This window comes from Clavelina lepadiformis, chromosome 9 (assembly GCF_947623445.1).
Source record: "Clavelina lepadiformis chromosome 9, kaClaLepa1.1, whole genome shotgun sequence".
Lineage (NCBI taxonomy): Eukaryota > Metazoa > Chordata > Ascidiacea > Aplousobranchia > Clavelinidae > Clavelina > Clavelina lepadiformis.
In genome coordinates this window covers 10,356,871-10,374,155 of record NC_135248.1, presented here as the reverse complement: position 1 = coordinate 10,374,155, position 17,285 = coordinate 10,356,871, and the positions used below count along the sequence as shown (strand labels likewise).

The 17,285-nt window shown below is 34.4% G+C and overlaps 1 protein-coding gene and 1 long non-coding RNA gene across 2 annotated transcripts; one reads left to right on the top strand and one right to left on the bottom strand.

Moving 5' to 3' along the window:
• Positions 1–3,058: 3,058 nt before the first annotated feature.
• Positions 3,059–5,323, bottom strand: LOC143471345 (uncharacterized). The gene is made up of 4 exons (XR_013119540.1): positions 4,801–5,323; positions 4,587–4,624; positions 3,389–4,318; positions 3,059–3,203 (listed from the first exon to the last, which is right to left on the bottom strand). It is a non-coding gene; the product is annotated as an uncharacterized LOC143471345 (long non-coding RNA).
• Positions 5,321–17,285, top strand: LOC143471343 (metalloendopeptidase OMA1, mitochondrial-like). The gene is made up of 4 exons (XM_076969800.1): positions 5,321–6,241; positions 6,612–6,875; positions 14,122–14,333; positions 15,327–17,285. Exons 1-4 carry the CDS (start codon positions 5,402–5,404, stop codon positions 15,787–15,789), a joined length of 1,779 nt encoding a protein of 592 aa, XP_076825915.1. The 5' UTR covers positions 5,321–5,401; the 3' UTR covers positions 15,790–17,285.

The following is a 17,285-nucleotide window of genomic DNA, read 5'->3' as shown; positions in this document are numbered from 1 at the left end:
CAACAAATATAAAAAAAAATAGATGTAAAGTGGCATATGATGCAAGAGAGAAAGCAATAATGCAAATTCTGATAGAAACTGCAAACGAGGTAGTCTGGGTACCCTTATAAAAAATCAATTATAGTTAGTTTTATTATTTAGTTTTTTGTAAAAAGCATAGTTCCCTTACAGAGATTGGTAAATTATTCCATTGCTTTGGTCTACAATATTTTGAAGACTGTTAAACTGAAAAAAGGTAAAGTGCAAGATTTAGAGCTATTTTTAGTATTGAAGTATGTTTTTTCATTATAAAAGTCGTTATAACAAGAGGGTAAATTTTGTTGCCTAAATATATGGATCAAAGTACTCATGTTTAAGCTAAACAAACTCTCAATTGACAACAACGTACTGTTCTTCTTGCTTCCTATTACCATTTCTTTAAAGTTATTACAAATTTTTTGTAAGTTGTCAATTAAAGATTTCTGACCATGCATCCGCACTGGTATGCAATGTAACAGGAGTAAGAAAACACCATTTGCGTAACCGGCTAGCAGTTTACCAAAGTCGCTTTTTCCAAATTCGGTAACTGGCAGCCAGTGAAATAGACGCTGCCTTTTTTATTGCTTGACTATATTGAGTGGTTAAGTGTTCGAGGAGCCCCAGTGTTCACTAGAAAGAACACGCCTTCGCATTCTTATAAATTATTTATTAATAATTCGGTCGTCATACGTAGGCCTATACTAGTTACTACGAAGCCCATGCAAATCTGTTACCTAGGCAAACCAATCAGAAACCTCACAAGTTCTTGGTTAAGAGTAGGTTATATTGAGTCTTTATGACCACAGTAAAAACTTAGCAGTAAACTCCAATTCAGCTGTTAATGAAAACACCTGATTTCGCCTATGCTCAGTAAACTTTAATTTAATGGAAGTTTATGTCTTGAAAAATTAACTCAGCCTAATAGGCTATAATTTTTTGAAAGTGACTATTTCATCGACGTCGCTTTACCAAAGCTGACGCTGCCTAATTTGCTAGATTTGCTCTTATATTTAGCACAGATGTGGTTGGCATCATGTCGCAGTCAATATATGAACAATTTTCTATTTTTCTTTGTTTTAACAATTTGTTTACATTCTTCTTGTTAACTAAAGTTTGTTACTTTGCTTTATATTTTCTATATATTTAATGCCACGATTTAAAACGATAAGCAGGAAATTGTGATGATATTTTTAATATACAGATTGTATAAGATATAGAATTCTCGTCTTCGAGTATCGAATCAGCGAAGCATAACATGACGTATCAATGATTTCCTGCTTATCGTTTAAAGTCGTGGCATTAAATATCATGCCTATATTACGTGAGTTATACATAGCTGTTCATTTATCTTGCTATTAAAATCAACGCTGTAACATGGAGGTTTTTATGCTATTGATGTGCCAATGTTCTATCTAAATGTAATCGTTCAAAGAAGGTTCAATATAATCAGTTTATACAGTTTGTCATTCCTGTGTAACAATTGTGAATTCAATTTGAAGAAGTTCAGTGTCAAGATAGACAACTTTGTAGTCATCTTCACAAAACAATAATTCGATAAGGTGAACAATTAAGTCCGAGATTGAGAAAAGCAGACAACGACCTTATGAGACTCATATATCATCACCCGCAATAAACAATTCAACAAGCAAACATTGTAGTGAAGTGGGTCAAACTATCAAGTTCAACAACCATATACAACCCATTCCATTACAAAATCATTGATACGTCATGCTATGCTTCGCTGATTCGATACTCGAAGACGAGAATTCTATATCGTATACGACCTGGAAAATATCATCACAGATCTTTCGATTTCATTGGAAGGCTTTTGATTGTTTGAACGCCTCGTTCAGCCTCTCCATTGCTCTGGGGATAGTGAGGACTATTGGTAGAATGACAACACTCATACGTTTTCGCAAACTCAAGAATTTTGAATGACGAATACTGTGGCCCGTTATCGGAGAACAGCTCTTCTGGTATCTCGTGACGGGTGAAGATAGATTTCAGATGAATGATTACGTTTTCGGGGGTGGTGTTGGGTCTCAGTAAAACTAAATCGATATACCTGGAAAATTAGTCTATTACTAGCAGGTGCTTACGGTTATCGAATTGAAATATATCACTTGCAACTTTTTGCCAAGGATATTTAGAAAGGTCCGCGCTGATTATCGGTTTTGTATGGGTACGACGGTGTTTTGCGCAAACAGGGCAGTTTGTTACGAAAGCTTCTACTTTTTCATTTAGTCCAGGTCACCATGCACTGGATCTTGCAAGAGCCCAACATTTAAAAATGCCTTGGTGACCTTCGTGAATTTTGGAAAGTATCTCGTTGCGTAAAACTGGCGGAATGTAAAGGCGATTGCCTCGTAATAGCAGTCCTTGTTCAATAGACAGCTCACTCGAAATACGTTTAAACGGAACCAAGTATAGTAAACGTTCGACGGCCATTAGGTTTTGCAAAACCTGATTGCCTGCTGAGCTATACCATCGGATGAAAGTACCTTCCGAATTTCCTCCAGCAGTTAGGTTGATCATGGTAAGGACTTCCTCACAGTATCAACATGCAAGTCAATTTCTTGTGAAAGTTGTTGGTCTTCTGCAGTAGTTTCGCGAATATTATGGACCTCTAAACGTCTATCCGGCGTACACAGAGATTTTTGCTGATTCCGGATAGACTCGGCGTTGCGAACAATCTTAATTACATTTTCTGACGTCAGATCTGAGTGCATTCGCAAGCGTTCAGATAAACTTAAGTCTAAAATACCTACTACAATCCTATCCCTAATCATTTCGTCACGATGGGCTCCATAATTACAACTTTTTGAAAAAATGTGCAAAAAAGTAATGAATTCCTCTACTGGTTCATGGAACAACCGCACTCGTTTATTAAAGACGGCACGTTCATAAATAAAGTTACAACACAGATTAAAATATTGATCGAAGCACTCTTTTACGACCTTAGGCTATATAAATAGATGAAACAAAGATAAAATATCGTCACCCTTGATTCCCAAAAGATATGGTAAAATATTTACCTGTTTCTCTTGTGACTCGTGGTAATTACCTTCCGAATCGACGAATTCACTTGTTCCACTCGTCTGTCGTCTGGTGCACTGAAATCAAAGCATTCAGGCGGAAAGATTTGAACAGACATTTGTTTCTGAGCGTTTGAGTCCTACTTCTGTCTGTTTAATTTTTAAATTGTATATTTTTAACACTCATTACATAACTATTTCCGATATTTACTGCCATTACTGCAGATCGCTTTTAGCCTAAATGTTTTCAAGATAAAAGACTGAAAACAGTTACTAGATTAAAACGTCACCACCAACGTCACTCAAGTATTCAGCTTCGGACCAACAGGGTATACCTTTAAGCACTACCATCTATTGGACAGCATTAGCATCTTTTTCCGTAGGCCTACATCATTATCGATGTATCAGAGAAGTTTCCATCTTGCAACGAGCAATATTGTCACCAGATTGTTGGGAAGAGGGCTGAGGAATGATGTTTTGGGATGACATAAAGCCAAAAACTTTAATGGTTCATTTACAACTCCTTTTGTCTATTTACTTTTTGACTCTGTTGCTTATAGCTATCTCTTTTTGTTTCTTTAAGTCAGCACAACGTTTAAAAAGTCCAAATTCTTATATTCCAAAATGTAGTCGCAATTACATCAAAAGAAACTATCATGTCATTTCTACAAACACACTTTAGAAACCTTTTATAAAACCAGATTATAAAAATGGAGATTTTTATCAGGAGAGAGCGATTAAACCCACATCAGTTCTCTTTATCCTTTTTGATATAGCCAATCAGCTGAGGCCACAAGTTGTAGATATCGATCATGTCATAAAATAGCTTCTTTCTGACCAGTAGCAATTACTTGAAAACACTATCAACGTCAGAGAACTAGAACACTTCTAAATTTGTAGCACTCTACGTACTACAAGCACTTGAAAAGCAGTTTACTCTACTACACGGATACGTGTCATAGTTAAACGGGACAGATTTGTATAGCCCCGAACCCAACACGTGCATTTTTTAAAGTCATATTTTTCTCTAGCCAGAGAACACACAATTGCTTATTAAAACGCCAATTATATAAATTATTACAATTCACTATTACAATCACCATACAGCATTCTAGCAATTTTCATTCATCAGTTGTTTGAACACTCCACCTTCTCGCCTGCTTAATTTTCGCTTGAGCACGTTTTAAACCTTTTGACTTTGTCACTTTTTCCTGTTCATTGGCGCGTGTTATTAACATCTGGCTTGATTTTTCATCCCCACCTCGCTTTTGACGAAAAATAAAATGATAAATTGATTGGTTGATTCTGACACCATGTAGCTTTTTTCGCGTCGCAGACAAAGATTGCACACAACAACTTTATTACTGGTCAAGGACTTTCTGTCCTCCAAACACGTGTATCGTTTATATACAGATGTGAAGCTCGTACCTATAGAAATCATACACACAACACCATAGACACATAACACTACACACAGCTGCGACAGACCAGGGCTTCAAATAATATTATTTACAAACCATTTTTATACATTACCTATAAGAAATGACCTTCATGCTGGGTATAGGTTAGACCTATTTTCAAAAGAACAAAGAAATGTTATTAAATAGCAAAAAAATAGGTGCTTTAACATTCAGACAATAGGTTAAGAAGAACACACTATATCTTATTCTCAGTGCTGTAATAAGGCTTCTAAAGGTTATTTATTTAGTTAATCAATTATATAGTTGCCAGTAAGCTGGTAACTTACCAGCTTTACAGACTGGAATCTAAAGTCTTTTCACGGAAGATTTCCAACAAAAAATTAGCCTAAATGCAATATTCATGTCGGGGAATGTTGGTGGATGTAAACTTCGATGCTTTATAGGATTGGAAAGTTTGCTGTTGGTGGGTGAGAAATCCCCCGTGCAGCAAAATAAACAATAGCTATTATATTTGCAATTAATTAAATTATTATAATTCCCCGCATGCACTGCATACTTAACAAACTTTCCAATATGACCATGTTATGATTTTTGAAGTTGGCGGATTTTTGAAATATACATATTGTTTCAATATAGATTAGCATTGACAGGTTAATAATAGCATTAAACCATTTTAACAGCTGGCATAAATTTTTGTTGGATGCCAATTTCAGTATAGCCAGCTTATACTACCTCCCAGCAGCAATTTGAAAGGATCAAAAATGCTGATTGTGCGTTCATAATCTGATGTTGTTGTATAATTAGTACAGTAAGAAACTAGGCCTAAGGCCCAATGATTCCTTACATAATTTGGCAGGTTACCTGTGTTCAACATGTCATTAGTTTGTTATTGTATGCTATATTACAGACTAAGCTGAACTTCTGGTAATGCATACACTTTCACTAGCAAAATATGTTGTCAACCTTGCTGCTGTACACCGGTCCTTCACAAGGTTGAATACAAGATGTTTTCACTTTGTACAGCGTTATGTTGCTCCGAAGCAAGTTGCAGATAAGTATGTCAATTTAATACCTCGTCGTTGTTATTCAAATCAGTACAAATGCTTTGTGTTGCCAAGAAGAAATCAGTACATTTTAAAGTTCCACAGAGTTTTATGCAGATCATTCCAACTTTCACAGAGAAGAAACGTAAATCCGATTGTTCTGTTCTTCTTCAAGCTGAAAGGCGCTAAAATCTTAAAAGGATTTTCTATAATATTTGGGAGATCATTTCGTAAGCTACATGGAAGATTGCCTGAAAACGTTCAAAGACAAATATCAAAACACAAACTTCTACTTAGCTTTTTTCTAATTGTGTCAATGATAGTAGCTTACTATTCCTATGAGCATTATGACACCTGTCCTATCACTGGACGAAAGCGTTGGATTTCGTTTACCAAAGATCAAGTTATAATTCTGTCTGATATGGACAACAAGCAGCTATTGCAGCAATATCGTACTAAATTCTTAGACCATGAGCATCCTGTATACTTGGCCTGTCGCAACATTGTCGAAGCATTAATTAACAACAATCAAGATATTGACATTGTTAAGACATTGGACTGGAAATTGAATGTAGTGGATGATCCCGATATGCACAATGCCTTTGTTCTACCAAGTGGGGAAATATATATTTTTACTGGAATGATAAAGCTTATGACTGCATGGGAGGAATTGGCAATGGTCGTTGGGCATGAAATGGCACATGCCATACTTGGGCATGTTCAGGTTAGACTTGTCTAACAATTATAATATACCAGTCACACATATATGGTATCAAAATTGCATGATGACCTGTCTGGTCTCCCAGACTATAGGTTAACTGATTAAATTACAAAATTACATAGCCTACTTTTACAACAATTTTACAACTATTTTATACATAATTTGTTTTATTTTGAACATACTGTTTTTATTCTCTGATTAGGTTTAAAATTTTAATAGGCTATTACATTTATGGGCTGTTAAGTATGATAGATTCTATATTACATTATACTTAATAGACTATTTGTGTACTGTATTGCTGTTGTGTTGTGCTATTGAACTTGACCAAAAATATGTTATTGAGTAAAGCTTCTATGATTAATTACCATTTCAGGAACAGCAAAGTTTTGTCGTTTTTGGTGAGCTCCTGATGATTCCAGTACTCGCATTTATTTGGTTCTTTTTTGAAGATTTTATTGCTTTCATTGCACATTCAATCCAGCATTATTTATACCCATTAATATTTGAATTGGGATTTAACTTACCATACAGCAGAGAGCTTGAGATGGAAGCTGATATCGTTGGTACAACTCTTGCTTCAAAAGCATGTTTTGACCCAAGATGGAGTGTTTTGCTATGGGATAAAATGGCATTTAAAGTAAGTAAACTATGGTTGTAAAGAATTGTTCAATTCCATTACGATAAAATTTCTTTTTAACTTGCTATATTAAATTAATTGTCTTCTTGTTGTAAATTGCCTTATTAAATCTATGTAATTTTATTTACTTTTATTGGTTCAGTCGTTTACAACTACTCCACATATATAGTATGTTGTATCTTTACCTGTTGTGGTGTAAAATAGCTTTGTTACGTTACATTGCTTAAAGTAATATTGCTTTCATGTTTTTATAACCAGTATTGCATTGTCATTGTTAAAAACCACAAACCAACCACATCGTTAAGTGTTAAATATGCTGACACTCCAATTTCTTAAAATTATTTTTTTCCTGTCAGAGGTTTTCAAACGCAAAGGTTTTTTTCGTCTTGCCAAATATAAAGTATCTGTTTGAAAATGTTTTGTTTTATTCATGCACAACACTTAACAGTATTGCACATTCCTCCTTTCATTCATTTAAGGATGTTATTTTAATAACGTGTTTCGCACCACTAAGTCCTTTACCTGCTACGTCATGTACCATATAAAAAGGTAATGCTCCATTCGGTATACTTTCACTTTCAAACTTATGTATAGCCCAAAGCTAGGTTATATTGCTGTCCTAAGTCAGCTTATGTAATGGAAGAATTCTTCTGTAGCTTAGGGCAACGAGAATGATGCAGTTTTGATAAACAGTAATGTTGGAAGGATTCTTTAATGTAACTGCATTTTTAGAGCAGCAGCCAAGATGATTCGACAAATGCAATTAAGTACCAAGTAGTTGCAAAGTTGTTACTTAAAGTAAAATTTGTCTCCACCTAAAGTATAATTGGCATTACCTTAGCCCTCTAATAAGCTACCAACAGTGGAATCCCAGCGTATGTTAAGTCAGATTCATGTTTATGATATCACTATGGCTTTGTTTTGTTTGAATGCTTAGTTGTTTGACAATGCTAGTGACCTTGTTTGGTTTGTTGGCTGTAGTTAGGCTTGGAAATGTTCGCTTATTGCTGTAAGTTCACAGTTGGAGAAAACATGGTCTAGTCATGTTAGAAATATTTTAATCATTAAAATTGACCCAGTCTACCTATTTTTTTTAAATTCTTGTACAGGAGCTTTCGCAAACATAAGCTTGCTTCATCAGGTTTGTAGTATTTAATGACATTGTGGGAAAATTGGCCGAACCATGTTTGCACAAAAGAGCTGGCTTAATTTTTGATGTTGTGTGGTCTGAGTGGTATGCAGCATAAAACAATTTTATGGTTGTGATGTTGTATTTCACTCAGAAATACTCAACAATGGCTATGTAGCTTGACTGTGTACACATATATTTCTTGTTATTAGACTTGATCTAAACTTTAATGAAAACCGGTGGTATAACAGTCACTGTATGAGGTCAACGTTTGGAAAGTGGCAGATACAAAGTTACTGGAGCCTCTTTGAGGAGGTTGCTGTGATATTTTAAAAAATTCAATGATTTATGAAAAGGTGCTACTTTGATCAGTTGAAGTTTTTAAAAAACAAACAAACAAAAATATTTAGAAAACAGCAAAGTAACTCAGACAGGTTTACAGACCCATAACACTACAATAAAGCTTACATGTTTCCTTTGAGTGCTATATGGGACAGATTATTTGCTGATAAAGGTCAAAAATCCTATCAAAGTATTCCCAGTTGGATGGTACTTCGTTAAAATACATGTATTGTAAAAACCTGTTTCATATCAAGTTTGTATTTTTTAATGTGTAACCATAAGGAACCGAAGATCTTTGTGCCTGCATGGCGCCATGTCAGTCTTCATTTTGCAAATAGAGAGAAAACTGTTATTTCATTGTAGAGTCATTCCATGTATAATCAACCAGGCCCTGTAACCACTACTCTTGGATTTTGATAATTTCAATATATGTTATAGACCTTGGAAAAAGCCGAAGATTAAAAAAAAAATTTTGAAAATATCTCCAGGCGTTTTCGAGTTATTCAAATTTGAAATTTTCGCCACACGATGGCCTTTGGCTAGTGAGCACTGGTCACGCTTTATGATTTTCTTTAATATCTTTATTTCTGAAGGTAGAATAATGAAACAAATGTTGAATTTACCATTTTTGGGGTCAAGGAATTCATTTAAGCACATAAAAAACCTATATCACACCTCCTTCATGGAGTAAATTAAGTTTTTTCATTAATGTCAAAGTTTAAGTTTACGATGCAATTACAAAAATAGCAATCGCATTGGAAACATAATTTTTGCACTTTTGTGTAGCATGGTTCATGTATTTTCATGTATCCAAAAATTGGAAACTTGTTTTTTGTTCTTTAGGGATAAAGTTGGTTTTAACAGCAAGCACGATTTTTAAGATTCTTATAAGATATAAAATGCAGATTTGAGCAATATCGTATAACTGGTCATGCATATATGCAAGGTTGCAATTCCAAGGCACCAACTGCTAGTGTTTAAAGATTATTCACCAAAAACATTAATTACTGCCTGCTAAAGGTGCACTCTGAGAGAGGTTACAGTAAATTTGACTTCCTTTTTGAACTTTAATTTTGCCTACTCCTATTTTGATTCTTATTATTTTATTATTATTATTGTTATTATTATTTTGATTTCATCTATGTATGAAAATGATGAATTTACCCGTTTAATCCCTGGAATTAAAGATTATGTAAGTGTTTTCAAAAATGTTTATAAGCAAAAGAGGCTCATTTTGTGTAATTTGAAGGAATTATATGCCACATTTTGTGAAAAATATCCCGAGCTGAAGATTGGATTCTGAAAGTTTTGTTCACTCCGTCCCAAATGGTGTGTCCCCGTATCGTCCAAAGGCAGTCATTCTGTCTGTGTGTGCATCCAACATCAAAATTCAATCCTTCTGGATGAATCTACCAACAACAATGAAACATACAAAACATTGATTGACAAAATAGTGTGCAGCACGGAGAACAAAATGTGCGTGTTGCATCGTTGTGAACAGTGTCCTGGGTTTCAAGCACTAGAAGGCTTTTTGCTTGCACAGTATGATGAGGAACTTGATGATGAAGTCCAATGCCAGCAATGGAAGTCTACAGACACGATGGATCTTATCACGGTGTTAATGATGAGATATGAATGGATTCAAGAAATTGTAAGAGTTTTGGATGATCTTACGAAGCATTCATTCATAACTAAATGCCAATCTAGATACTTAAACTCCAGAAAGAGTTCTTTAACAGATGATAATTGTGTGATTTTGCTGGATTTCGCTGAGAATTATACTTTAACAATTCAAGATGAAGTACAAAGTGGAACCAGCAGCAATGTACAATCCACCCCGCTGTTGTGTATTACATGCATGATCACATCTGGTCAGATGTAGGTCTTTGTAAGCTAGCTGTCTTAACCAGTCATTTAACAGTACTTCCAACACCATCACATGGAGATTTCCCGTGACTGCTCGGTAAAAAGGACCAACACGCTTCCAAGTTGAAATCACACTTGTGATGGCACAAATTCAGCATATTTTTATACTGTCCAGCGCAACCGTCCGAGAAATATTCAACTTTAGTAATGGTGCTGGACAAGCTTGGAATCAATGCAGTGAGTTTGTACAAAAGCCCATGCACAAAAGCTGTGTCATGTGTTAAGTCATCTGAAACAAAGCAAAATGACTGCTGCACAACAGCGGGGTGGATTGTACATTGCTGCTGGTTCCACTTTGTACTTCATCTTGAATTGTTAAAGTATAATTCTCAGCGAAATCCAGCAAAATCACACAATTATCATCTGTTAAAGAACTCTTTCTGGAGTTTAAGTATCTAGATTGGCATTTAGTTATGAATGAATGCTTCGTAAGATCATCCAAAACTCTTACAATTTCTTGAATCCATTCATATCTCATCATTAACACCGTGATAAGATCCATCGTGTCTGTAGACTTCCATTGCTGGCATTGGACTTCATCATCAAGTTCCTCATCATACTGTGCAAGCAAAAAGCCTTCTAGTGCTTGAAACCCAGGACACTGTTCACAACGATGCAACACGCACATTTTGTTCTCCGTGCTGCACACTATTTTGTCAATCAATGTTTTGTATGTTTTATTGTTGTTGGTAGATTCATCCAGAAGGATTGAATTTTGATGTTGGATGCACACACAGACAGAATGACTGCCTTTGGACGATACGGGGACACACCATTTGGGACGGAGTGAACAAGACTTTCAGAATCCAATCTTCAGCTCGGGATATTTTTCACAAAATGTGGCATATAATTCCTTCAAATTACACAAAATGAGCCTCTTTTGCTTATAAACATTTTTGAAAACACTTACATAATCTTTAATTCCAGGGATTAAACGGGTAAATTCATCATTTTCATACATAGATGAAATCAAAATAATAATAACAATAATAATAATAAAATAATAAGAATCAAAATAGGAGTAGGCAAAATTAAAGTTCAAAAAGGAAGTCAAATTTACTGTAACCTCTCTCAGAGTGCACCTTTAGCAGGCAGTAATTAATGTTTTTGGTGAATAATCTTTAAACACTAGCAGTTGGTGCCTTGGAATTGCAACCTTGCATATATGCATGACCAGTTATACGATATTGCTCAAATCTGCATTTTATATCTTATAAGAATCTTAAAAATCGTGCTTTCTGTTAAAACCAACTTTATTCCTAAAGAACAAAAAACAAGTATCCAATTTTTGGATACATGAAAATACATGAACCATGCTACACAAAAGTGCAAAAATTATGTTTCCAATGCGATTGCTATTTTTGTAATTGCATCGTAAACTTAAACTTTGACATTAATGAAAAAACTTAATTTACTCCATGAAGGAGGTGTGATATAGGTTTTTTATGTGCTTAAATGAATTCCTTGACCCCAAAAATGGTAAATTCAACATTTGTTTCATTATTCTACCTTCAGAAATAAAGATATTAAAGAAAATCATAAAGCGTGACCAGTGCTCACTAGCCAAAGGCCATCGTGTGGCGAAAATTTCAAATTTGAATAACTCGAAAACGCCTGGAGATATTTTCAAAATTTTTTTTTAATCTTCGGCTTTTTCCAAGGTCTATAACATATATTAAAATTATCAAAATCCAAGAGTAGTGGTTACAAATTTTAAAAAAATTAGTTGATTATACATGGAATGACTCTGTATTTAAAACATTACTAGCTTGAATCACTTGAATTACTGAAAAAGAAATCACTGTTGGTATACTGTAGAGTAAATTTGAACTAAATGGACCTTCATCAATATGTTTTTTGCATGCATTTGTTAATATGTTAAATGTGTTAGTCCGATATGATCCCAAACCCAAATAAATTCGCCGAATATAACCTGTGTGGAAGATTTGGGCAAACACAAATATTAACAACGGCGAACCCAAATACGTTTAACCTTAAAACCTTTCGATTTTGGTAAAAAATAATGATCTAGTTCCCTGGATAAGTTAAATTAGAGCCAACATTTCTTAATGAAGATTTTGATTTTCAAATCGCTATTTAATCATTAGTTTTTAGCAATTTGCCTACGTTACAAGCAAAAATTGGCAACTGTTTGATAAACTTTTATCGTTTGGTGCTGATACGAATAGATCTTTGATTCGTTTCAGTCGACGATAAATACTTTTCCAACATCACCGCCACACTAGACTTATTTTTAGAGAGAAACGCTATGTGCGTTGAGGGTTGTGTTAATCGGCTTGAAACAGCTCACTAAACAAGGACCAAAATATTGTGCAGTGTTTGGAAGTAAACCACACAAAATGCATCAGCAACATCACTGGAACCGTATATCTCGTCTAAGTTGTCAGTTTGCTTAAGTTACTGCATATCATTTGGTCTCAACTGAGACCGTTTTTGTTTTATCCAGTTCGTCTAAGGTGTTTTTGTTTAACTTGTCTATTCGACTAACTTGATGTCATTTTTTTTCTAATTATAAGCGAAATAATTCACCTAAGTTAGTCATACTTCTAAAAATTATGCCAGTGTTATTACATTGCAAGCAGTTGTTTTGCCTAGCTATCTATTATCTCCGATCTTTTGTGATTTAACTGTGGTGACATTCCTTTTGCCGTTTGTTTTAATTTTCTGCCTTGCGCATAATCATGCCGCCTTAATTACTTTTTGTTTTGTGTTGGTTTCCATCTGTACGGTGTTATTTGGTAGTAAGCACAGTGTCGGCTGGTCGACTGCTTAACGCTAAGAGTTTATCTATATAAGTTTTATATAGTACCTTCGTGCCCTTAAGGTACTCGCTAAGGATTGTACTTTCCAAGCAGTCACAACAAGTAAGTACCGTGACGAACTTATACGGGACTCTTTTATTAATGGGGTGAGTTCTTCGCTTATACGTCAACACCTGTTGGAGATAGATAATGTTGACCTAAAACGAGCGGCTGATTTAATCGACAACTTAGAGCGATTTCAATTGCAATCGAGCTGGGCGCTGGTAGTAGCAGCCTACACCTGGTGGCTTCGGCCCAATCAGCATTGCTCGCTGTGAAACCTAGAGAAAGTACACTACAAACTGGAGGATCGCTAGCTTTCGCTCCAAAAGTGCGTAAATTGAAGACTAAAAAGTCCTGCTTTTATTGTCACTTCTACACAATTGCGAAAAAAGAGACCATTTTGCGAAAGTCTGCAGCAGTAATTGCTTTTTCCTAAAAACTTCTTCGGCGTTTCTTTGTGAAGAATCAAGTGAATTATCGGAATGGTATTCTGCCATGGCCGCTAAAATGGTTATTACAAGGTCATGATAGTAATATAACCTCATTGTGCATGTGCGTTTATGAATACACTATTTTATTTATTCGAGGCAAAAGAAAAATCATTTTAGTTTTGGACAATAGTCCTTCTTTAGAGTGGATTATTGCTGTACAGCACCCTAGAACAGCCTGTTTTGCGTTTCTCATTTTGTAAGTGTTCAGCTTTCACAAAAAAAAGGGTTATCAAGTTTGTGTAGGCCTGTGCATATTCATGTGTAGTTCGCCTAAGTTACCTGTTTGCCCAAGTCCACACTTTTTCTACTCCTTGGAGATGGCGACTTGAGTAAAATTCTTCGGTATTATTAAGTTTTATCTAGTCGATTAAGAGATATTTTTCTGTAGTTGTTTTCTGCGAATAACTATAGTTTCAGCAATAAACTTAAGCATGTAGGATGTAGCATTGAAGCTGGTTTTAAAATACTGTGTGCAGTTGTGCACTGTACATGATTATGCATCTAAAGCACTATCTATCAATGTTATTCATCAGGGAGTGGTGGATTTGATAGATGAAACAATCGCAAACGAAGACGTAGAGTTTATATCTTCACATCCGAGCCACGAGCGACGAGCTGTTGTCTTGGAGGAAAATCTGCCTGAGGCACTGAATATTAGAATGAAGTGTAATTGCCCAGAGCTTTCCAATGATTTTAATCCATTAATACACGCACAACTGCTGAGGAAGTGTACAATAAATCTGAGGTAGTGTATGTGTGTGTGGTTAGGCTCTTTCAAAACTAAACAATAAACATAGACTCGCTAGCATGAAAACTTGTATTATTAACATGTTGACCGCAAACTAAGAGTCTTCTGGTTTGAAGTTGTTTGAGGTTTGAATTTCACTGCCAACCACGTGTTTTGTTGTTAAAAATTTTATCAGTTCATATAATCTGTTACTACGTGTTAATTTACTTTTTTAAGTATACGGTGTACTAAGTATACTTGACCTTTGGGAGAATAATTAGGATTTGTGTTGTTACTTCAAGCTATTAATTTTGTTTGAATTCTTTTTTTATATAAAATTCACCAAACACATACAATGTTGCCTTAAATGAGAAATGTGCTACTAAATTTTCGCTAATATGAAAACGCACAAAGAGGTGACTTTTCTGAGAAAATGGCACAAACGTGCTATGTTTTTTTTTGCAAAAGCTGGATTTTTGGACATGTTCTGCATGGACCGGTTGGTTATTCCTTTTTTTATTCATAGGCATTGCTTCCAGGTAATTGTGTGTTTGAATACAGTTCATGAAGTTGACTGTTTCATCATAACTCATCAGAAAATTACTTGTTTGAAAATCTACAGTTTGCATGATGTAAAAGTTCTGAATGAAGTCAGTGCCTGACCAGTAACCAGTTAATATATGATAAAATAATTTGTCTTTGGCCATTAAGCTTTCTTTAAGACTCACCAAGTATTAATAAATTCAGAAAAAATTTTCTTTCTAACACAATTGAAAGTACGACCTCAGCAGAAATGTTAAATCATAAATTTCATTAAATGTGATCGCCTAAAATTGGTATTTGAAACCAAACTTAAAAAAAACAACGCAGCAGTCAACGGGGTAAACACTGTCATTTTTCCTTCATATTTTCATAAACTGTTAACACCTAAGATCGGTGTCTGAAACCAAGCACTTTTCAAAAACCAACAGCACTTAACATGTTAATCACTGATATTTTTCCTTTCGACAGATCACAGCTCAAGCTCAAAGAAGAAGCAAAGGATATTGCACTGATGGTAGCGTCAGCAAAATCGCCCGATTCCACACTACAAGAATCTGAAATTGAAGATCTTCAAGAAGCACTAAAAGCAATACTAGTGAAGATTAAAAGTTTAGATATAGAGTATAATGGTTACCTTGATGAAATGCAAAGTTATTCAAGACCTCAGAAACCATATGGTGATAGCAGCAGTGCAAAAAAAGTTTCTCAGAATAAAAGTATCAGTAAAACCGTAGCTGCATCTCCATCAAAACTGAGCATGGCATGGAGATTAGTTGTTGGTGGCTTGGGCATTAATGCAGGAACAAAATCCGCCACTTCCAATGCAAAAGAGACTTCTGCAACCATTAGTGTCGAGTCATCCATATTTGGAAAAAATACCAATTCTAAGAGGAACTATTATGACTTAGATGATAGTTTAATAGGCAGGTAGATAAGTACATTTTGTAACAAGTTCATTCATTTTCTCTGTGTTGCTTGCAGCACAATGCCTATCAGCATATTTACGCTTGGCGTCAAGGCATTAGCCTAAACACTTGGACTCGTTAAAAAGTTTACAATTTCTGTAAAAATAATTTTTTGTAAACTTTTGCAATAATTTATTTTTAAATTTTGCTTCTTTAAATACCAGAAGCTCTAAGATATGCATAACATCCCATAATGCATCTTACGCAACTTACATTGCACTTGATAGCAGTAAAAGCAAAAGTAGATGATCATAGTAAAATACAGTAGTTTGATGACAAAATTTTAACGCTTATATGTATTTGTAAAGATATAAGTAGTTGAATTCAAATTTGGAAATCTTCAAGCTGCTAGAGAATTGAAATATTTGTAAGTTGCAAGTCAATAACGCAGAGTTTTTGACAAACATTCAACAATTAACTTTATATCTTTGGCGTTAGTTATGCAAGATTTTATTTTGAAAAGAAAATTGATCATTGATAGCACCTGAAATATGTCAAGAAATAATTGTGTAGATAGATATAGGTGTTTTCTAGATCTCAGCGAATCTTAAAAATTTTCAATTAGATGTTGAATTTTTCTACACTGTGATAAGATAAAATTAGTTATTTTTTGTTTGTTGGAGCTGTTAAATGTCAAATTTATTTATTATCTACAAGGCTGATTTTGCTTGGCTTAAGTTAGCGTTTGACGTATAAATTAATTGTTTTCAGAGGCTGTTAATGTAAATCACCAAACAAAGTGGGTAGAAGTGTCATTTTATTTTGTGTGATATATTATGCAAATGATTGATTTTGTATGGAGTATCATTGTTTTTTTCTGCGCTATTTTTGATTTTTTAAAGTTTGATTTACTTATTTATGAAATGTTACGTGACTTAAAGAATTGTATAGAACTTATGTTTTTTTTGCCATTGGTTTGTAGGTCTAAACAGAATAAAAAATACTTGTCATTATGCAAAGAATCAACATTATAAATCAACTAATTTTTTTTAACTTCTGGAGTGGAAAGGAGTGTTTTTTGAAAAGTATTTGGTTACTGAAATATGCTTTCGAAAAGAGTATTGTATGCAGCACATACATATCATGAAAGCAATGCAGTTGGTAAGATATATCAGACTACATCCTCTATTTAGTATAATAAAATAAGTTTTTTATGAAACGTTTTGGTGCACAATTTTTTAAAATATAAGTATTTGTATTTCTTTTTATCAAAACGTTTTTGTCACATTCTGTTTATTGCATTAATGAAATATTATGTTTTGATTATATAGAAAAATGTTGTTAAATGTATACAGAACATTGTTATTTTTTAAACACAGCTTACCATAGGGCCTGCATTTTACTTAATTTGCTTATTTGAGATATTTTGGGCATATTAATTCATAGCTTTCGGCAATATCTAAAAAAATTTTTACGTAGACTTTGTTGTGCTCATAGAGGCCTTAATATCTTTTTAATACAG

What these genes read in the sequence shown, in the direction of transcription:
- LOC143471343 (XM_076969800.1), top strand. Translation starts at nt 5,402, where the DNA reads ATGCATACACTTTCACTAGCAAAATATGTTGTCAACCTTGCTGCTGTA. An exon ending in GGGATAAAATGGCATTTAAA is followed by an intron (nt 6,876 to 14,121) that starts GTAAGTAAACTA and finishes GTTATTCATCAG; the next exon opens with GGAGTGGTGGATTTGATAGA. An exon ending in AAGTGTACAATAAATCTGAG is followed by an intron (nt 14,334 to 15,326) that starts GTAGTGTATGTG and finishes TCCTTTCGACAG; the next exon opens with ATCACAGCTCAAGCTCAAAG.